General features: G+C 31.0%; 1 protein-coding gene and 1 pseudogene across 1 annotated transcript; one reads left to right on the forward strand and one right to left on the reverse strand.

The window, feature by feature from the left end:
- Positions 1–31: 31 nt before the first annotated feature.
- LOC105192916 lies at positions 32–1314 on the reverse strand (annotated as a pseudogene).
- A 4876-nt stretch (positions 1315–6190) lies between these two features.
- Positions 6191–22548, forward strand: LOC105198838 (venom allergen 2-like). Its single transcript, XM_026141495.2, has 6 exons — positions 6191–6293; positions 9607–9728; positions 15261–15360; positions 21307–21362; positions 22222–22336; positions 22439–22548. Exons 2-6 carry the CDS (start codon positions 9693–9695, stop codon positions 22537–22539), a joined length of 408 nt encoding a protein of 135 aa, XP_025997280.1. The 5' UTR covers positions 6191–6293; positions 9607–9692; the 3' UTR covers positions 22540–22548.
- The last annotated feature ends 2552 nt before the right edge of the window (positions 22549–25100 follow it).

Here is a 25100-nt window from a genome sequence, read left to right on the forward strand (position 1 = left end):
TTTTACTTTTTAGTTGATCTGTAATATTTCTTTGCTTTTCTACAGCATCTATTACTTCTTGCCTTTCATCCTGTTCTATATCATTTACATCTTCATCTTCTAAATAATCTTCATCCTCTACATTTAAATTATCACCATCTATTATGAAATTATGTAATGTACATGCAGCTGCAATCATTTTGTTTCCTAGATCAAAATCTGCGATATCTAAATATTTTAATCTTCTAAATTTTGTTTTTAATAGTCCAAAGACTCTTTCAATAATTGAACGAATACTGCTTAATTTCGTATTATATTGTATTTGTGGACCTATTAAATGACCATTGTCTCTATATGGTGTCATTAGATTTACCATCAATGGATATGCTGAATCGCCTATTAAGTGTAACTGTCGTGGTATGAAATGTCGTGGTACTCTTGCATTCGAAATATTTTGAAATAATGGACTTTGAATACTCTTGCGTCATGCATTCTACCTGGCAAACCAATAAAGCAATCTATAAATTTTCCTCTGTGATTGCATACTCCTAAAATATTGAAATGCATAAGAATTAGATTTTAAAGTATTTGAGTACAATATAGTATATAATTTAATTTTATATTTTCTTTACCTTGTAATATAATGGAATGAAACCCTTTGCGATTATAATAATCATGTGGATTTCTAATTGGTTGTTTACATGGAATATGGCAACCATCAATTGCACCTATGACTCCTTGAAAACCGCGCGAACGATTCTCAAAAATCTAAAATTATTAAATAAATCAACTAATTTATAATTAATTTATAATTAATTTCAAATAATAAAAATAAAAATTAATTTTAATAAAACTTTAAAAAATACATTGCAGGATATTAAATACTCATTAGCATCTGGCCATTTGACATAAAGGGGCATTATATTCGATAAAATGGTTATAATACTTCTGAAAATATTATGACCAGTAGATTTAGATAAACCAAATCTGTCACCCGTAGCTAAGAAACTTTCTTGTTTGGCCAAAACCCATATTGTAAATAGAAGTTTCTTTGATGCGTTTACGTTTACATATTCGTCTGGATTTAATAATGGTGCTACTATATTTAGCAGTGCCTATAAATTTAAACAAAATTATATTTAATTTAATAAGTTAGTTAATATAATTGTAAAATACATAATTATATATTTTGATTTCTATATTTCTTTGTCTTATAATTACCTCAAATGTTATTCGCGACATGCGAAAGTGTTCTGCAAACTGTATGTTTGTATATCTCGGAATCACACCTTCAAAATAGTTTTCATTTTTTGGTCTTTCATTACGTTGTCCCATTATTACATTTTCCGGTAGGGGGACAATCAAATCATTCACAATAAAATTAAGAATATCAATATTAAATCCATTATTAAGCACGTTAATATTAATTCTGTTATTAAGAAAGCCATTAATATTGATTTCATCATCCATCATCGCAAGTAGTAGGGTATCCATATTTTCTGCTATAGAATATTAAATATTTATATAAGCATTCAAATATTATATAATATTTTAGAGGATTGGATAGTAATTATATAGTTAAAAAGTTAAAAGTTAAATAATAAAAATAATAAGAAAGTGTTAAATATGATCATGGTTGGATCTTTGTTGCCTAATATTATTTTATATCTAAATCATAAATACATTTTCAGTTTTTATGTATGATTTTCGATAAAAGATTTAGCTTAGACCATATTTAACATTTTCAATTGTTTTGTACAATTTCACTTAAACGGCCTAGTGTATAGTTAAATTATTGTAACAATAAAGTTAAAAAGCTAAAAAATACTTTTAAAAATTAACTTTTAATTCAAAATTAACTTTTAATTAACTTTTACTTTTCTTTTCATTTTTAAAGTTTTTCAAAATTAACATTTAATTCAACATAATTTAATTTTAACGTAACTTTTAACTATAAGTTATTTGTTCATGTAACATAACTAAATTAATTTTTTAATCTATTAATTTTAACTTGATTTAGTTAAAAGAATTTTATCTTACCTAATCCTGATATTTTATTGTACGCCGTATTTCGTGAAGGTTAAGCTATTTAGCGTATTGTTTACGTATGCGTTAGCTTACATTTTTAGAGCGTTCAGCAGAACACTCAACACGTTGCAACTCAGCAGTAAACCGTTGAGCAGCTGCTGAAATCTGCTGAACGCAGCCATTGAGAAAATGTACAGGCAGGTGTTAGTAAATCCGAATCAATGTTCTCTACAGAGAATCATTTGGCGTTTCCAAGAAAACAAACCTGTACAAATCTTTGAACTAAATACGCTTACTTATGGCATGGCGTCTTTCCCATTCTTGGCCACGAGATGTTTAATAGAAATAGCCAATCAGATTAAAAAACGGTTGCCAAAAATAGCTAGAATTATTCGAAAAGACTTTTACGTTGACGATCTGCTGACGGGCGCGGAAATAATCGAAAAAGCGATAGATGTAAGACGAAACGTGGCACAGACTTTAGAAGGATTTCAATTAAGGAAATGGGCGTCGAATGAGCCGGAGATACTTAAAAATATTTCAAAGAAAGAACATAATCTAAATAGCATTAATCTAAATAATAGTGAACAAATTAAGACATTAGGCACTATTTGGCATACACCTTCGGATACCTTGAAATATACAATTCAGAAGTTTAATCAAACTAGAGTCACTAAAAGACAGATTCTGGCGGAGACTGCACAAATATTTGACCCCTTAGGTTTTCTTAGTCCGTGCATAGTAACGGCAAAAATTCTATTGCAGGATTTGTGGCTTCACAAACTTTCATGGGACGAATCACTTTCGCTCGATTTACACAATAAATGGTTGTCGTTTCGAAAGCAAACTCAATTCTTGAATCAGATTAAACTATCGCGAAAAAGTGTATGTAAGGATTATGTAGATCTTCAATTGCATGCATTTGCGGATGCATCGCAAAAAGCATATGGCGCATGCATTTATATACGGTCTCAATCTTGAGAAGGAAACATTCAAACGGGATTATTATGTGCCAAAAGTAGAGTAGCTCCACTCAAACAACAAACAATACCCCGTTTAGAGTTGTGTGCAGCTCTCACCCTTGCTCGCCTAGTCGCGAAGGTTGTGCAGTGTTTGGAAATGTCCTTTAAGAAAATCGTATGTTAGAGTGATTTTTCAATAGTACTGAATTGGTTACAGATAGAACCAAGATTATTACAAGTATTTGTAGCAAATCGCATGGCACAGATACATCAATTAACAAGTGCATACAAATGGCGACATGTTCCAACCGCAGACGATCCAGCCGATCTTCTTTCACGTGGATTAGCTTCAGATAAACTAATAGAGTCAAAACTTTGGTGACACGGTCCGTTCTTTATAGGAAAAAGTGAAAGCGAATGGCCTACGTGTGTAACGATGGAAGTTAACGTTTTAGATATAAAAGGAACTTGTTGTACACTAGTAGAAGAGCAAACATCAGAGCTGTCCATATTATAAAATATCTCGAGTGCAAAGCGAATTATTCGTATAATAGCGTATTGTAAACGTTTTAACTTTAATTGTAAGCATAAAGAAAAGCAGAATTCTAAGTTTCTGTCAGCAATAGAATTGAAAGAATCGTTGCACACACTAATAAGAATAGTTCAACGTGAATACTTTCCAAATGAATTTCAAAAGAAGGGTAAAGAAAGGATAGTTTCTTCAAGTAAAAAATTGAATTCTCTCAATCCGTTTATAGATAGCGAGGGGATATTACAAGTTGAAGAAAGGCTCAAAAACTTGGAGTTTTTAAATGACAAAAAGTACCCTATGGTGCTGCTGGCAAAGCATCGATTCACTAAATTACTGTTTATAGATGAGCATCAGCGACTGCTGCACGCAGCACCGCAAGCAGTTTTGGCATCCATGCGCGAGCAATTCTGGATAGTCGGGGGGAGAAATCTCGCAAAAAAGGTTGTGCATGAATGCATAAGTTGCTTTAGAAATAAACCAAGCGCAAATATTAATGGGAGATTTGCCAAAGTCTCGTGTCTCGATGATTGCACCCTTCCACGTCACGGGATTACGGGGGTCCATTTGTGATAAAAGATCAAAAGGGCAGAGAATGTAGTAAGTGCTACATCTGTCTGTTTATATGTTTCTCAACTAAGGCAATTCATTTGGAATTGATTTCGGATGCAACTTTAGAGTCGTTCATTGCAGCACTTACGCAATTTGTATTTCGGCGAGGCAAGCCAGCCTATATCTACTCTGATAATGGGACCAATTTTATTGGCGCTAATCGAGAATTAAACGAATTGGCAGAACTTTTGATAAAGGAACAGCTCACCCTGAGCGAGCATATTAATAATATAGACATCACATGGCACTTTATTCCAGCCTACTCTCCTCATTTCGGAGGATTGTGGGAGGCTGGAATAAAGTCTACAAAATATTATTTAAAACGCGTTACAAGCAGTTCGTTATTGACGTTTGAGGAGTTTTATACGAGCATTGCTTACTCAAATAGAAGCAATCTTAAATTCTAGACCATTAACCCCATTGTCAACAGATCCTAATGATCTTGTTCTTCTTACCCCTGCTCACTTTTTGATTGGCAAGACTCTCAATGCAATGGCCGATCCAGATCTAACACATGTACCTGACTCTAGAGTATCCAGATGGCAACTAATTCAGAAATTACAGCAACACTTCTGGAAGAGATGGAGCAAGGAATATATTTCGGAGCCCCAACAGCGTACAAAATGGAAGAAAACAAATTGACGGAAGGTGCGCTGGTACTTATTAAAGATAAAAACCTACCACCATTCAAATAGAGGATGGGGCGCATAAGTTCAGTGCATCCTGGACGAGATCAGGCCGTGCGAGTTGCGACCGTAAAAACTTCTACTGAAAGCGTACACATCATTGCCGCAAAGCTCTGTCCATTGCCCATAGAAGAATGTATTAACCCAAAAATTAATTATATCACTTTGCGTTAGATTTACAATTGTTTCAATTTAAATCTAATAATGTAGCAGTTTATAGTTACTTAGAGATAAGGATTGTTTTATTACTTTGTTCATTATATTAGTCATTATATTAGTCATCACAGTCCACAAAACTATTATTGAAAGATACACTTTCAATGCCGGGGGGAATATGTTAGAGTCTTTTAAGGATTTTCCTTCGGTTGGTATTCGTGCGCGCGCCTTTATGTGACGTAACGAGAAGAGGGAGACTGATCCAACATGGCGAATAAAGTTAATCGAACAAAACGTGTGCTCTCTTAATACCAAGAAAAGAAACCCAGCATCCATCCGAAATAGTATTAACAATAATGGTGTTTTATATCCAGAAAAATAGATTTTTTAATTCAATTTTTATAAATGACATTCTAAATATATTAAAAATTTCACAACTTTACTTCTTAAAATTATAATACATACAAAGATTATTTACTATAAAAATCTCTGCTACCTACAAAACTGAAATTCAACTTCTATAAAAATGCAGTGATTGTTAACCCATCCTACATAACCATCCTACATAACCATCCTACAATTTAAATAGATTGTAATAAAATACTTTTAATGGTTACTTCTATAATTAAACATAAACTGTACAATATATTATCATGGTATTTATCTTACATATATCTCATAATCACTCTCTCTTTCTCTCTCTCTCTCTCTCTCTCTCTCTCTCTCTCTCTAATACTCTATAATAGTATAATTATAATACTTTAAATAATTTCTTATTTTATACAGTGACCTTATTTGCAAACAATAAAGGAATATTTACACACTTATACATTAAAATTTTACGATAATTTGAAAAGATATAATATTTTCATTTTATTTCACACTTTTTTAATTTACATGCATAATGTACACTCGTCAACTTTGCAAAAATATGAATGCAACAAGTAAGTACTTGTATCATTTGTAGTTTTCGTTTAAATTTTACATATCTATGACAAAAGTATTGTACACAAAGTTTATATCCGCATGACCTAATGACGCATTAAGATAAGATTAAGTGTGCGCAATATAAAACGTTTGTAAACGTGAATTGTTTAATATTTATACGCAAAATTTGTCCTAGAATTTCAGCAGAATTGTTCAACTTATCTTCAAAATGTGTACTTTACTTAATCTCAAACAATAAAAACGTTTGAAAGCAATATAGTTTTTGAAACAGTTATCATTACACACCGTCATAACACAATCATTTGTATAAATATCGTTGTCGAGACATTAAAACTTCACTGATGAATACGTCTTCCAATAAAGTAATAGTATTGAAGCTGTACGTGTTTATTGGTAAGTACAAAATTATAAGTACAAAAATAATTCTTTCTTTATTTTTACGCAATTAATGAAGCTATAAAGAATCGTACAATATTTAAAAAATTGTATAACTTATTATTTTAAAAAAATATTTTGAATATTTAATTAATATTAAAGGGATATTCTGGTACAGAGCGCAAACAAAACAGATAAACAAAAAAGTTTGCTTATTTTTTCAAAATTTAAAAAATACTGTTACATATATTTTTCTTACACATCTACTTGTACATATTTAATAAATATGTACAAATTTTTATATATCTAAATGTTTAACGGTTTTTATGTTACGTAGTCGTAAATTAAAAAACAAACATATTTGTCAAATTGATTAACATGAATTCTTAGAAACTACTAAAATTTTTGAATACATGTAAAATACAAGTATACTGTTTGAACTATGTTTATTACGATATTTATGAATTAGTTTTTAATTGTTTTTGTAAAAAAATTCGATACTTTAAAATTATTTTTTTTTTAAATTATACCATTTTAATAATTTATAATGTTTTTCATTAATCTTACTTCAGGTTGTAAATAGATATGCATTTTACATGTAAGCAAAAGTTGAAGTCGATATCTTCAGTGATCTTTGAGAAAGCATGTCATCCAATTTGAAAAATTTGTGTGTACGTTTTTAAACAATAATAAATAAAATTAAAACCGATAAAAATGCTTACAAAATAGAAAGATCCATATCATCTTGGAGAAGTGTTACCTTTCGCAATAAATTCTTTACAATGTTTTAAAATGCTCATAAGCATCAAATTAATTAAATGATTTGTCAATTTAATCTGTGATATTACGCATTCCGGCTTTATTTATGAACTGTGTTTCAAAACCGATGAATATAAGGCAAGCAATTCACATGAGTTGGAACCCTGGCGAAAATAGAAAGCTTCTTGAAGCGTCGTACAAGCGTCATACAAACGCCTTACGTCTTGATGTTCTAATCTACGCTTTATAGAGAGGTTACATTTTCATCATACTTTCCATACACTTTATTTACGTTCTGACGTCCGAATTTACTCTTTACGCTTTATTTTTGCCAGGGAGATTGTAAAAATTCACACAAAATTATTATTAGGCAATGAGATCCGCTACAAAACGCTGCAAGACCGATATTGGCTAACTCATTTTTACGTTTACAGTTTGTTCTTATATTTAAGTAACATAAGAACTAATAAACATTTACCTATTCCAAAATTTGTAAATATTTATCAAATATCCCCTACTAACTGCCAAGGTATTATTGGCCACTACATAGAAGTATTATTGGAAACTACTGGGAATAATAATGTGAATCGCATAGACATATTATTGACAATTACATAGATGTATTCGTGCCGTATGTGATTTTTTCGCAATACTGCTAAAATGTATTACTGCCTAAATATTTCTGCCAATAATATATGCGCAGTAGTACTTAAATGGATTTTTGCATGTTTAATAGCAATATTTGATTAGATTTGAATTGCGGTTTTTAATCTTGTCTAAATCCCCTTAAATGTGAAATATCGTACAGTTGGAAAAATTCTTCAGATTTTGTATAATACTGTACACGTTAGTGTTATTTAAATAGTAGAGGAGAAGAGGGTATTATGGTTATTGTGAACATTACGGTTACCCCCATTATCTCCATTATAAGATGACAAATTCTAATAATTGTGTATGGAATTATTCAATTAGTAGCTTGCCGTTTTTTAGGGGCGCAATAGCTAATAATTGTTATTCTTTCATAACGTGTGTCATAATAAATCATTTTTCGGCAATGTCAATTATGCAGTTACATTTCTGAGATTTTAAACTTTTATTTGAAAAAAAGATTGTTGAAAAATATTGATTGGAACCAAAATTATAGCTTTCCAAAGTTAAAAAAGTTTTCCATGCCAGAATATGTGTTAACATAATTTTCCGGGTCGATGTGTTTAAAAGATATTACTTCGGCGTGGTCGCGTCTCGCGTCAGTATTACATGAGTAGTAAAACAAAGAATTTGTAAAATTTTTCCAACTGTATAATATGTCACGTTTAGACGGACTATATGGACAAGATTAAAAACTGCAATTCAAATTGGATCAAATTTGGTTATTGAACTGCACAAATCTACTCAATTTTGGATTGTTTATAATGTTTTTAAATAAACAATAATTATATAACTTTAAATACTTTAATATATTTAATATCTATGTAATACATATATAACACAATGCATATTACAGTGTATAGTACTTATCTTGATATTTACCGGCAGTATCTTCTATACGGTAATAATACTTATATGGATAACCAAAAGTGTGTAATAATTACTGTGTAATCTGATGACAGTAATTGTTGCACAACAGTAATACTCCCAGTAATATTACATACCTGGCAATTATTAATTAGTTTTTTTTGTAAGGAATGTACAAATAGAAGTGTAAAAATAGGCAAAACATTATTAAATATTATAGAAAAAATATTACTGATTTGTTTGCTTCAATATTTTTATATTTTCGATTTACAGTTTAATAATTAAAAAAAGGATAATGTATAAAGGAGAAGAAGGTAATATGGCACCTATTTTCATTCCATTGAATTGGTTTATATATAATCAATATTTTATGTATTGAAACTTGAGAACGATTATATTTGTCAGTGTTAACAAATTCTACACTCAAAGTAATGAAATATTTATTACTTAGAACGTGATTTGTAAAAATGTAATGCATTATATAATCAATGGAATTAAAAAAATGGTAGTAGTATGGCAGCTTTAAAATACTTTAAAAGAATCATGCAACAATTGATTTATCGAAGAAATATTTTGATATGAAAATTTTGTTTAAAAAACCATATTAACAAAATCCCATATTATTATTTAACTTTGCATAACTCAAAGTGTGTACAAACGAAAAAAAAGTTAAATAACAAAAAGACACTCGAGTGTACATACATGTGTATGATAATACACTCAAGTTTAGAAACAATGAGGAAATACGTGTAATTTAGTGCTAAAATATGCCTTAAAAAATTTAGAAGTGTTCAAAGATAAAAATGCCTTATAACAATTATTAGCTATTATGTGTTGGCATATTAACATCACTAAAAACGTCTGACTACTTGAATAATTTCATTAACAATTGTTAAAATTTGTCACCTAATAACGGAAATAATGGAGGTAGTATATAATCTACACAGTAGCCATAATACGCTCTTCTCTTCTATGTATTTTTTATAATAGAAACCAATAGTAGTAAAAAAAAGTAATGATAATCAAATATAATTAAACGTCATTAATCTCTTTTCAGAATAAATATATTGCTAAAATATTCTCGATACATACATAGAAGAAGTCTCGTAACATTTTGCGTCTCATAATTAGAATATTTAAAGAATGAAGGCTTTCGTGCTTGCTACGTGTCTGTTAGTCGTAAGTATAAAGCACAAAAAATTTCTGTTCGTTATTAAGTACATTTAATTAAAATTGTCTATATGTATGTATGTATATACAGTCGAACCTATTTGCAGTTTTTGCTCTCTTTAAGGCGCAAATAAAGTCTGATCGTAAAATCGAAGATGTCGTTGGAAAGATAATTTAATTCCGTTCATTTTTGCTTTAAATCATTATGACATATCTCTCAGCTGTAAACAATAATGAAAAATGTAAAAACGCTTTTTCTAGTCTGGTTCATTGATTCCAAATCGGACTACTCCTTGGTTTAAATCGGACACTCCTATTTTTATCAATTTTTAAATAAAATTTAAAACATTTTAATGTACTTCTTTTTAATATTAAGTAAAGACGAACAATTTGACAGTCAAGAATAAAAATTTTATCAAAGAAAAAATTATTGATAGTTTATACATATAATATATAATAATAATTAAACGTTTATCGGTCATGTGACATCATTATTATATACTTATAGATAAAATCAATAAAGTTTATTTATTCTGAAAATGATGATTCATAATATTTTACTACTTTAACATTTCTAGGATTAGATTTGGTCGGTCAATCACCAGTGCTATGATCAAGTTGCAATTCTGATGTAAAAGTTCGATTTAGACACAAGTCCTTTTGAACTTTGGTAAAAATATAAAAATGATCATAAAACGCTTAATATTTTTGAATTCTACACTTTTGAATTATTTTACATTAATTACTTTTCAAAATTTTAACTTTTAAATAATAATTTAAGATTTTCTTTTTTTTTAATTTTCGCACAGTGGCTGAACATATTTGCATCTATTCTATGAATGTTATGACAGAAAATTGTCAAACTGCCGTCAAACATTCGGTGTCTTTTAAGAATTTTACAAATGGCACGCAAATGTGTTTAATCGTATTCATTTAAATTAAAAAAGTCCTATCTGGAACACGGTTCATTTTAGTCCACTCTCTCCTTATATTGTATATTGATACATATACAGGGTAATTATTAATGATTGTACCCACTTTTTACCATAGGAGCATGACGCGCTTATCGATGCATTTGTATTTCTAATATAATATAATATTAGAAATTACAAATACGTCGATAAGTCATGCTTCTATGGTAAAAAGTGGGTACAACCATTAAGAATCACTCTGTATGTATTAATAAATATATATATGTATCATATCAATAGTATATTTGTAAAACATCGTAAATCTGAAAAGTTACAGTTTTTGGTATGATATTCAATAGATTGTCCCAAGTTTATTGGATTCTTTAATGATTATAAGTCGATCACGGACTACTTTAGCGGCGATTATAATAAATATTATTGCACTTGTTGGAAAAAGCATGAGAAACGCTTGCGCAAAAAAATCGAATTTGCTACACGAAATGACGCAACACTTCTTACAAAGAACATCAACTTTAACAAAAGAACTTAGATTACAACAAAATCGCAAGCGTAACGAACGAAACGTCAAACCTACAGCCCCGCGTCCGGAAACGGAACATCAAGCGGAAACACGTTTCTCCTATTTGAAAAATCTATAAATCGATTTCTTCGCGGCCAGCTGTTCTCAAACTCAGCTGTCACAGCTAGAATCGAGCACAACAATATACGAGTAATGTAATACATTATAACAGTGTAACAAAAAAAGATCAGGAATTACGTCAATTAAACGTGTTCAATAGATGTTGATTTATTTATAATATATTTAAACAATAAGTAACTGGATAATAATTAACCGAAACGTTTCTGCCTAATTTGGTCTTCTTCAACCTTAATTATCTCTCGTTATTAACTTTTCATAATTTCTAACCATAACAAATTAAGATTGATTACATTTTCTACAAAATATTTTGTCTAATTATGATCGCATACTTCACGGCCTGTAAAATTTTACAAATGTTTTATCTAATTTTAATGAATACTTGATAAATTTATTCAAGCAATTTTTTTGTCAAATTATGAAATTAGTCCTTTGAGATTTCGTTCGGTGGTTCATCGTTTGTGCGTAAGAATCTGTTTGAATTTTTCTTTTGAGCCATAACTTCTTGTGATAAGGTCACACTTATAATATTTGTAATGAGCGTAATAGATCTTGGAGCGTAAATGTACTCTGAGATAACTACTTTGCTATGGTTAAATAATCAAACTAGTAATTTATCACTAAACTTGATCAAATCTTGAAAGACTAATTTTAGTTTATAAATTGACCAGAAATCATTGCTTAAGGATGTATAATAGAATTTTAAAGAAAACACCATTGCTATAATATTTTGCTAAGATGTTTATTAATATATTTTGTTCCTTTGTATAAAATTTGAAGTTATTTTATCGTATTGTTTGAAAAAATTATTATAAAATATGCTTGTCCGTAATACGTCCTTATGACGAAAGTGTATACATTAACAATTTCACAATATCTTTTATACTAATAAGAATAAAACAAATTAATATAAACTACGTAATTTTTCAACGAATACATACATCAAAATATAAGCAAATCACCGTATAACTTGTGAAAAAAGTAATCTCCAATATTTGAATTTAGAGAAAATATCATTTATGTTGATAAACATCTTTTGAAACAACAACGTATGCACGTAATTTTTCAATTGCAAATTTTCTTTTTAATCTTTTCGAAGAAGAGTTATTATGGTTTTCCATACTTATTTACACTTTTAAAGCAGTCGTGTTTTTCATGCAATTTATAATTTCAATAAACATTACAACAGTCAGACCAGTTAGTACCCAGATAGCACAGAAAATTCGAAAAGAATTTTTTTTGTCCCCAATTTACGAAACGAATTTTTTCCGTTCTATTTCTGTTCCAAAAGTATTCTTTAGGATTTCAAAGGATTTCAAAAGACTTCACTTTTATGTCACCAAAGGTGAGTTCTTTTTCAGATTCAAAAAGGATTTCTTTTTGAGTCTATAAGAATTTGCAATAAATTCGGGATAATTTTTAAATACTACTCTATAGATCTCTACCTTGGTGCTAAAAGGACTAATGTTCGAAATTGCTAACGAATTGCTTCGAGTCATATATATTAATGAACTCTAAATGAAAGCCACTATTATTGTAAAAAGGGCTAATATCCTGTGAATTTTGACATTGGCCCTTTTAGCACCAAGGCACAGATATATAATAGAACTTCAATTAACTTTAAGATTCAGTGAAGTGATATGTCAAACATTATTAAAAAATAATAAAAATAAAAATGCGCGAATTTTGACATTGGCCCTTTTAGCACCAAGGTACAGATATAATATATAATAGAACTTCAATAAAAATCTATTATTAATCATTTTATATATTTTCTGGAATGCGAATGTAAGATAGAATAGGTTAGGATTATCAGAATGCTTTATAATCAGGTCCTGGTAAAAAATGTACATTTTGGACGATTTTCAGCTATCCTCTTATTTCACCAATCTGCACGCAGTCCAAATGTTAATCGGCATTCGGATTGTGCAGGAAATAGTAAGGTAAGGGAAAAGCTACAAATCGGTCGAAATGTGTATTTTTTTACCGAGCCTTGTTTTAAATGCACGGAAGAAGCAAAATTTAATTAAAATATATTTTGTGACAAAAATATGTTGTAACAGAAAAAATATTTTATATGGTAACTGTAATACATTTTGTATATTAAAACAAAATTATGTACCGCGTGTTGCTGCTAGTAGTGAGAAAACCGTGTATAGCGAGAGTATAATGAGACAATTTCAAGGGTATTCGGTGTTTCGCGAATTTCTTGTGTTCGTTCGTGTGTGAGAAATCTTCCTTCGCAAATTCAAACTCAATATTTGCGAACCTCTCATAGTGATCACAACGCTCTCACGTAAGAGAACGTTATTTCCTCTAAAAGAGGAATGTCTATTCATGCTCGTCTATTCAGCAATGGGCGGGACGGACGGGATGTTCCGAAATCTTTTTCGGCGTTGACGCTCCAAGTTCGAATTCTGTTCCCTTCTGCGGTCGTCGGGCTGGCCAGGCCTTTGACGGCGTTCTCACGGGATGATGGCTCAGCGGCCTGCAGTCCGCTGGTTCTGTCTGGAGGCTCCTCCGGCAAGATTCGCTACAATAAAGGATGGCGTTAATACATGCGGCATTCGGGAAGATAGGCGGTAGTAATAAATAGGCAGAACCGCGACTTAACTTTCCGGCGCGGGTTCGGCGGTGATGTGATTTCCGTCGTTCCTTCCGCTTCCTCGTCGACGTCTCCGCTTGGATTTTCGTCGTGCACACACAATTAATATTGCGTTTATAGGTTGATCCCAGTAAAAAATTTTTTATATATAATTATATATAAAAAAATATATAATTATATATAAAAATGTCTTCTTAGGTTTTATATGTCTATATATAATTATATTTAATTATATATAATTATATAAATTTTAGAATACATGAGTATATTTGATATATAATTGTATATAATAATATATGATTATATACAAAAAATTTTTTATTGGGATATTTATTGGAGATTGATATCGTTGCACGCAATTTATAGAGACTTCTTATCCCATAATATAGATATATATATATATCGCATATAAATTGCGATTGTTATACGCTCATTTCAATTTGATTTCATCCTTTTATAGCTTCGTATTGCTTGTCAGATATATTTATTGTATTCAATAATTATTCTTTGAATTATATACATTTTATTAACACGCATCTCTAGCCTTGTGTTTTCTGGTCTAAACCACTGCGATACTCGTAAAACCTCCTAACAGTATTGAAATGAGAGGTTCTATGTATTATTTTATAAATAAATGTCTACAAAATTAAATAGTAATTTACTTAAATTAAATAGTTAACTAAAAGGTAAACATGATAGTTTAGAACTATTTTATTATTTAATAACAATTATTTTATTATCCTGTCAAACACAAAAAGTCATTTGACGAGAGAAATGCTATCATACATTCTTAAATAAATTCACAAAGTGTTCAATAAAATTAGATAAAACATTTGTAAAATTCTAAAGAATACGATCAATGTTAGGCAAAATGTTTTGCAGAAATTTCTCACTCTTGATTTATTATGGTTAGAAAATTATGAGCGATTAGTAAAGGAGAATATTATAATTGACCGCTGAAGAGATTCACATTAAACTAAAATGTTTCATCTAATAACTTATTATTTAAACAAAATTATAAATAAATTAACATCCATTATTTTGAGATTGTTTAATTGGTTACTGATATTTTTTATTACTTTGTAATGATCCGATTGACCGATAAATATGAGCGGTATTCAATAATATATCATAATGTTGTTTAAAAAATTTTTGTTCCTTCTGTAATGTTACTGTAATTTTAAACATACGACATTTTGCAAATAGATCATCAGCAATATAATATACGTATGTACATCTATTTACATATAGACGTATTTATTTTTTATTATAATTAAATAAAATTATATTATGCATACGTAACTTTTAAAACTAAAATATTTTTATGTTTTTATAAACTAAAAAAAATAGTTTTCTTTTCTTTCTAGACGATGGTTTACGCATTCGACCTTAACGAGGTAAAACAATTTCTACATCCAAGCTTACTTATATGTGCAAAAACATTGCCGAAGTGTGGAAATGAACCTAGTGAGTACTAACAATAAATATTAAGATCAAATATTAAATATTAAATTACTATAAAATTGGTTTTATTTGATGACATAAAATTCAAGACAATAAAATTCAAGATAAAATGTTAATAAAACATATTCAATTTTTGTTAATCTAATTTGTCATTAAATACACTGGTAAAAAATTTTTTATATGTAATTGTATACATTTATATATAATTACATCAAAATGTCCATATATAAATGCATATAAAAATATATAGTTATATCTATAATCATGCATGATTTTTATATATAATTATACACAATTATATATAATCATACATAAGTATGTATAATTACATAATGACTGCATAAAATTATGTGCAATCATTATGTATAGTTATATATAATTGTATATAAAAATCATAAATGTTATAATTATATATATGTAATTGTATGAAATAGTATATTTTAATATCTATATATGGACATTGATATATGTATAATAATATATAGGATTAAATATAACTATAATTATTATATACAGGGTGTTTCAGACCACCCGTACACCCCTTTTCTCTTCGCAGGATTAGAACCAATCAAAAATATGTTCAGACGAAAGTTGTAGGGTTTCAAAAGATCTATTCAATGATCTTATCAGTTTGAACTTGGATGGCGTCGCCAAGGTCAGATCGAAATCACATTAAGTTTTTTAAATGGAACACCCTATTTTTGATTCCAGAATCTAATAGCTGGTGTCAAGACCTTTCCAAAACACTATAAGAATGTTTATTTTCGTTGACTACTTTCCGAGTTGTGCGGCTTGAAAGTTACACTACCGCCAGCATCAGCATTACTCAAGATGTACCATGTGGTGGTTACTTAGTCGGATTTAATCTTGTGTGTGGGTGTGTGCATACGTGCATGCGTATGTGTATGGGGGAGGAAAAGGGGAGTCAAAGTTTTATGTACTCTGCTTTTGTTTATTAACTGGATTGATTATGTTTGATGATCAATCATGTCCAGATTGACTGTATGCATTTTCCCGTGCTTAGCATTATCCAGAATGAACGACGTGGACGTGACGAGAATTTCATCCCATTGGGGTGCTTGATTCACGTGAGTCCCTTGCCTCTCACGTTTGTGGTGCTTGATTCACGTGAGTCCCCTTGCCTCTCACGTTTGGGGTGCTTGATTCACGTGAGTCCCCTTGCCTCTCACGTTCGGGAATGAATGAGTGTATGTTTTGTTAAGCGACTAAATGTTCAAAGTGAGCACCATTCTCTGCGATGCAAGCATCAACTCTATTTTGAAAATCATTGGTTGCTCGAAGAATTTCCTCGGCACGTCAGGATCGAATTGCTTCACTTATTCTACGAATCATATTATCCCTCGTAGTCGGACGTTCATGATAGACCAAGTTTTTTATCCTTCCCCAGAAATAATAATCAAGGACGGTGAGATCTGGTGATCGGGGTGGATAATTGATTGGACCGTATTTGCCTATCCACTTGTCGGGGAACATAGTATTTAATGCCGCACGAGCAACTCTCGATGTATGAGACGGACATGCATCTTGTTGGAACCACATGTTCAGGCGCAATTGCAGAGGAATATTTTCTAGTAAGACAGGAAGATCTGTCATTATCAAGGCGGAATATCTATCACCGTTTAGATTTTCGTCAAAGAAAACAGGACCTATGATTTGACTTCCAATAATTCCACACCAAACATTGACTTTCCAAATGGTTTGATGATCTACTTCTCTCAACCAGTGAGGATTATTTTGTGCCCAATAACGAGAGTTCCAAGTATTAACAGATCCATCACTTTTAAGTGTACATTCGTCAGAAAATAAAATTTTCAAGTGGAAATCAAGTGGTTGCTGTCTTATAAAGTTGCAAAATACAAGTCTCTGTCTAATATCGTTATAATTCAACGCTTGATGAACAGACATTCTGTAAGGGTGAAATTTGTTATTTTTTAGAATGCGCCAAACACTGATTTTATTAACACCAGAATCTTGTTCTCGTCGTCTTAAAGAATCATAAGGGTTCAATTCTGTCGATGCAAGAATTTCCACTGTTCTTTCATCCATAATCGGACGACGAATTTGTGTACCTTTGTTATGTTGAGGCTGAACGACATCTTTAATTTTGATTCGTTTAGCCAAACGTGAAAAAACATTTCGCGAGTGAGGAGTCCGATCAGGATAACGTTCCCGCCACAATCTTTCCGCTGCAATGAATGTACCTCGACACTCACCTAAAATTAGCAGCATATCATATGCTTCTTCATTGGAGTAGGACATGGCTAAATAAACCTAGACTAATAAAGAGGGTCGGATTTTTGTTGCGCGATTGATACTGATATGACGGTTATTGAAGACGTAGGTGACAAGTTTGAGAGAGTTATTGTCACTCGTGTTGAGGTGAGTCACAATAGCGTTGTGGTGAATACATCTCTACTACATCCTATGCAAATAACAATATGTATAAAATCACGAGTTAGACATCGTTACGCAGAAAGCCGCGCTCGTTATTGCTCGTGTGCTACCGTTAAAGTAATAATGTAATTACATAATATTATGACATACATATGTATGTGACTATCTACGGTCGCGACAGCTAACTTTCACGATTTTTCATGATCTGTTTTTGTTGGCCCGGCTCGCGTGTTTACTTTCTTTGTGTCGGCTGCACGGCTTTCTGCGTAACGCGTGATTTTATATTGTTATTTACATGGTGTTGGCGGTAGTGTAACTTTCAAGCCGCACAACTCGGAAAGTAGTCAACGAAAATAAACTTTCTTGTAGTGTTTTGGAAAGGTCTTGACATCAGCTATTAGATTCTGGAATCAAAAATAGGGTGTTTCGTTTAAAAAACTTAATGTGATTTTGATCTGACCTTGGCGACGCCATCCAAGGTCAAACTGATAAGATCATTGAATAGATCTTTTGAAACCCTATAACTTTCGTCTGAACATATTTTTGATTGGTCCTAATCCTGCGAAGAGAAAAGGGGTGTACGGGTGGTCTGAAACACCCTGTATATGAAATATACTATATATATGAAAAATTTTTTTATTGGAATAATATCTATTTAAAAAGAACGTTCTCAACATTTTTAAAAATTAAATTATCAAGTTTGTTAATTTCGTTAAAATTCAATAAGCAAGTTATTTTATTACAATATAAAGCTATGCTTTTTGCATCAAATGCATTTTATCCTTGCTTAACATTCGGTAAACAATAAAGATAAAACAATATCTCTAATGTTCCTGAACACAGTCCTTTAAAGTATTATTCGATTCATCGAAGAAATATTTCAATAGGAAAATCTCAATAATAGTTGTTTTAGGTACACCCACGGTCATCGATTCTGTCCTTTGAAAAATTTTCCAAACTGAAAAGTCACTACTTGTCTACATACTTGCATTTCATGATTAACGTAAAAATTATTAATTAAATGATTCTGGAATAATAACAATACAATAATTTAATAATAGTTTTGAAAGTTTTTAAAAATTTATCTTTAATTTATCTTATTTTTTATCATGAGAAATTATTAATCTTCAAAACTCGAATTTGCGGATTAATTTCTGAAAATTTATCGCATTTGACATAAAGGTCATCGCCTTTATGTCAAATGCGGTCGCAAACGGCTGACGCGACCATAAGCTCTGACGTTACGTTAAACATGAACTGTGAGTATGTGAAGAGATAGTGACTTCTCAGTTTGAAAAATTTTCCAAGGAACAGAATCGATGACCGTGGTGTACTAACATGCTTAAGAGGATGCTAAACCAACGAGAATTACCGACACATTACAGTTTTTTTTATTTTTTGAATTGGCTTGACAGATCACAAAATTCTTTTGTAAAATAAAAGTACGTACCAAAAAAGGTGATACAAGATATTTTACAAGAAAATAGAAAACAGAAAATAGAAAAAAAATTAAAAATTTATTAATTTTCGGCTCGTGAATCTGTCAATCGAGGTTAACTTTTACTGACGTCATTTATCGACGTTCTGTATATATGAAATAATAGCGTTTTTCATTGGGAAAACTAGTGCGCACTGAAAGTGCACTTGCTACAGGTAATTGGGCATTTCCGTTGGCACCGTCATCGCGCAAACCGAAACGTCCAATTGCCAGCGGCGAGTGCACACTCAGTGCGCACTAGTTTTCCCAATGAAAAACGCTATCAGATTGTCCCACCATGCAGAAAACTTTAACGAGCAACATTGACTGTGTGCCATTCCAAACAAAAGCCTAACAAAATGGTTCAGTCCCTGAACAGCAGTATAAATGTAAACATGTATAAATTTCACTTAGCGCACGTAAACAATAAACAATGGCAAGCAGAGCAGTGTGTTGTAACAGTAGTTGATAAGTCTTTTCGCAGATGGCGCTACAATCAAAAAACAAAGACAGATGTATGCGTTGGACAAAGAGCTTGTTGTTAACGCTCCCCCTCACCCTTCGCCACGCGCGCGAATCTGCCGTACTGACGTCGAGAAAATTCAGCTGTAGGTTTAGCGTCCTTTTAAGTAGCTACATTAGCAAAATGCTAATGAATAATTTTGCATAATTCGAAATGTGTGTAACCAAATAAAAAATTAACTAACAAAAACCACTCGAATATAAACATATTTGTGTGATAATACGCTCAAGTTTAAAAACATCAGAAGTATGTATAATTAAAATGTTTTATGAAAAAGTTTCAAAATGCTCAAAAGTAAAAATGCTTTATAACAATTGTCGGTTAATACGTAATGACATAATAGTGCTACTACATAATGCCAGGCTACTAAATAAATTATTCCATAAACAATCGTTAGAATTCGGTGTAACGGAAATAATAGGGGTAGCCATAGTACTTACAGCCGTATTACTTTCCTTTCCTTCTACTTACCTATAACGTATTCATTGTAATGTTTTTAAGATACTATTATTGCTTAACATTTTTGATAGCACAAAAGTTCAAAAAATGTTATAAAAATAATTTTTAGATGTCTTTGGAGCGTCTTTACATCTCTCAAACTTTTGTGCCGTCTAAGATGTAACATGTTAAATTTATTTAAGTTCAATTAACTTTTAATTTAAGTTCAATGAACTTAAGTTCAATGCACGTAATCATTTTCATTACAAAAAACGATTCTTTATAGAAACACAAGGAATTTTACCTTTGTAAAGAAAACCAAAAAATTGCACATAAAAATTGGAAAAAATATTGATTCTTTTCGAGCCTTTATAACTACAAGAAAAAGTATTAAGTAGGAACCTTATTTCTTGCATTAACGGAAAACGATATAAGAAGAAGTTATACGTGTTTCTGTAGTATTTTTTTCTTATTAAACCGAGTAGCTTAATCAGTTTTCCTTTACAGTTAATTTTTAATAATTTGTTTATAACAATTATTTTACAATTAATTTTTGATATTTACAATGTATTTTTTATGTCAAAAATGCCTTTTTGTATCCGGATTTGATTTCTAATTATTATTTTTTGACTAATCTCAATAGTCTAATCAAGATTCTTAAAATTAATTGCAAATATTTTGCAATAAAAAAAGTACTAAATCAATATAAAATATTAATTAAAAAGATATATAAAATTTTTTGTTTTAAAATTTTGATAAAATGTATTAGAAATAACGGAAACGTTAATATTTATACAAAAATTTACGAAGGAAAGCAATTATGATAGATTGAAAAAAGTCTCGAATTATATTCTGAGTGATATTTTAATTGAAAAGTAACCGCATCTCAAAAATATAAATTAAAACGATGAAAATAATTAAAATGAACGATGGTAAGAAAGTCTCCACCTTAACGGAGTAAAGATTAATTTAAACGAGCAATTGTATAAATCAATAAGTCATTAAACTTAAATAAGTATTATTTATTCTTTAATTTAATCTTAAGACCATAGGCATTTAAAATTACAGTAATAAATTTGTTAATCTTGTGTTACAGGGGATATATTAATAAGGCCTGATGTGTGGTATTGTACATTGTCAAAGCGTGGCATAGTATGTATTTACATAAAAATTATAAAATAGAATAGAATATTTATTTGTTCCCCCTTTAGGGTTACAAAGCTTAATATATTTACCTCCGCTATCTTAATCTACCTTATATCTAACTTACATCTATCTTACAATTAACTTACGATTTCCTATATATATATAGGAAATCGTAAGTTGTATATATGTGTGTATATACAGGGTGTCAGGTAACGATCGCCCGTGGTTTCGTGGATTGATAGATCAAGTAAAACTGAGCAGAAAAGTCCTGTACCATTTTTTAATTTTTTTTATAGTTAACGAAAAAAAAATTAATAAAGTCTGCGAATAAGCGCGTATCACCGCGCGCAAGGACCGCCCGCCGATCGCCGAGACGTAGGCAGCCGCGGCTGTAGGCGCGGCGCTGTGCGGTGAGGAAGGAAAAGCAGTAGCTGTTTTCCCTTACCTGACACCCTGTATATGTACATACATATATACATACATACACGCACACGCACACGCATACATACACGCCCGGGACCTTTGCTTTGTCGCAATTCTACTTTTGTCTCAATCTTTTGACTAATTTCTCTTATTGCCCATTTCGGGCATATTAGGCATCTCTTTCTCGCACTCACTCCCTCCTTCCCTCTCTCTCTCACTCTCATTCTTGCATTCTTCCTCCTACTTATTCTTCCATTCTCTTTTTCACACCTTACACATTTTTTTTTCTATACACTTTTTTACTCTCTTGCTCTCTCCTCTTCTCTTCCTCCTTTTTTATTTCTTTACTCTCTTCTCCGTCGAATGAGTTTGGACGTTACTCTAGCATCGCCTTAACTATATTCAACAAAATAACATAAAATAGCAAAATTATTGTTTACAGATTCAGAAAAATGGTGCGATAATACTGCAAAAAGCTTTGAGATATTGCGAACTTGTTATTTCTCCTGATTACACAGATTATTGCAAGAAGACCGTTTCTGAATGCATAGAGAAAGGTAATACCTTTTAATATTGTTAATAAATATTTATTCTTAATATATTATATATGAAATTTTTAATTAAAGTTTGAAATAATTTTCTATTTTAATTAAATAAAGGTTCAGTAAATGAAAACTCAGGACCCAATAATGAGACAATTAAAAGCCAAGCTGCAATAGAATGTGCAATAAAGAAAGGTCTGCCAAATTTTGTTGGGTAGCCATAATAAGAAAAAAACCCACAAAGAATGATTTGCCAAAAGTGTCATAAGTGTTTAACTTGATAATTTTCATATTAACTTTTAAATATTAAATAAAATAATTATCTATTTCTTCGTAGTCTTATATTGTCTTTATATTATATTGTAATTAATTGAATTAGAATCAATATGTAATAGCTGTTATTCTAACAATAAAATATTATGCATAATTACAATGACCATATGTTCTTTATTGTAAATTGGGAGAGACAGGGTGGAAAGTAACAGAGATATGTTGTAACAGAGCTTGTAATTTTGTCAAGAAAAAAGATAGAGCTGTAAGATTCAAACAACTATCGGTTTAATGCCATTGCATTGGTAGCTATATTCAATAATGCCTCATGCGGTCGCGTCAGTTGGTTTACCACTATGAGCGTGCCCAGATAGTCAAACATAACGGGAGTACGAATTAAAAATTTATGATACACATTATGCTGGCAAAAATGAAGCAGCAACCACGCATGATTTGTTGTTTCAGTTAACGTTAGCAGAAAAGCAGCAAAATCCCAGCAGAGACTACATCATAATATGTTTAAAAAAATGCAGCAAAAAATGTAACAAAACTTACTGACATAAAAAAAACAGAAATCGAGCATTGTAGGCAAAATGTCGTTGAAAATCTATCATAATAACTGTCACATTATAACAGCAGAACCGCGGCAAAGATGCAGTACGATATGTTTCATTAAGTACTGAGAGCAAAAATACAGCAAAAATCGAGCATTGTTATTTACATGTAAAAATATAAAATTTTATGTGGAACAGTGTTCCACACACACGTCACGTTTGAAAAGAATGAGCGAGAATTTGTCTCGAGGTTACAACAAGCAGCTCTTAAAAGTACGTATTTCTCACTAAAGTATGAGCTGGGGAGTCGATCGCGGTGGCGCGTAGATATAACGCATGTGGTCACACCCGACTCACGAGAAGATCCCTGCGGTGTGGCCGCCTAGCGGTGGCGCCAGTATTCATTGGTTAAATCCATTTCAATCCGAAATTACGATTAATCAATTCATGTTCTATATCTGCCGCATTTTCGCCGTCACACCGGCGGCACGTCGTGCTCAATTTTTGCTGTATTTTTGCTCTCAGTACTTAATGAGACATATTGTGCTGCATCTTTGTCGCGGTTTTGCTTTTATAACGTGGCAATATTTAATACTGTATTTTTGTTGTCTTTCTGCTGTCAGTTCCTGATATTGCAGACTGTGCTCGATATTTGCTATGTATTTGTTGTCACGACGTTACAGCAGATAATGCTCGATTATTGCTGCGTTTCTATCGTCGTTTTATGTTGACAAATTGTGCCGTTAGAAACTATGCTTAATGAGGAAGCAGCAGCTTGAAATTTGCTGTTAATTTGTGATCAAGTTTGCTGGCAAACTGACGGCAAGCTGCTGGCATTTTGCTATCTAGGTGTAAATATGGCCGTTCTGCTAGAAGTTTGCACCATAGACTCAGGTAGACGGAGCCTTTTTATGAGGGGTAGTTGAGATTAGCGGTAAAGGGGGACTACCAGCTCTTCGGCTATTTCCGCAGCGTTCGACTATGTTCGGCTTTACATAAAGCTGGGATATGCCAGAAGAACGTGATTACGCGGAGCTATATTCAAAACTACGGTCTGAGTAATAATTGAATAAGGAATAAATGTAATAAAGGAATACATGAAATAAAATATATGTTTATTATTGATTTTTATTGGCCTTTAAATATAATTAATTTGTTTAATGTATGTTTGTCACTTAAATTTTTTGTTTTTTATATAATGAGTTAACCTTATTTTAACATATAATTCTATAATGCATTGCAATAAATGATTTAAATGATTACTAAAGAAACATTGATCATTAACATGTGGGAAAGCATCTATCTTTAATTTTTTTAATATTATATGTGATTCATAATCTTGTTCTTTAAAATGCGCAGAACACACAGCTGCTTTTTTCGGTGGACACCAATATTTTAAGTTTAATGCTTCAAGCCATTTATTTTTTTTATTAATATCTTTTGGTAATCTAAAAATTACAAATTATTTAAATACCTTATTATTATTATTATTTAAATACGTATAAACATATTTTTTTAATTAAATAATAAATTTCTTGTAAACTTAAAAAATTAACCAATAAATATATTTTAACTTACAAATGAAATGAAAATTTTTCTGTTTTTTTTCTTGCTGCTCCCAATTTTTTCTTTTGCAGTTATTCCGATTACTCCACCCAGATATAATGCAATAACTCATTGTAAAATATTCAAAGAAGCACGAAAGTGTATAATTGAATAATCGCAAAATGCAATAAAGCTGTATGCAGTTTGAAGTGACAGCTAAGAGCCGAATGATTCCGAACAATTCCGAATCAAACCGATGTGCTAGTAGTCGCCCCTTACTGCTAATCTCAGCGCCACCCCTGTCCTATCTAACAGTATAAGCTCCGTCTACCTTAGTCTATGGTTTGCACCAAGGAGGAACAGAGAACTCTGATATGATTTCTTTGGTCGGAAGGATTGAAAGGTGCTGA

The sequence above is a fragment of the Solenopsis invicta genome, chromosome 14 (genome assembly GCF_016802725.1).
Source record: "Solenopsis invicta isolate M01_SB chromosome 14, UNIL_Sinv_3.0, whole genome shotgun sequence".
NCBI lineage: Eukaryota > Metazoa > Arthropoda > Insecta > Hymenoptera > Formicidae > Solenopsis > Solenopsis invicta.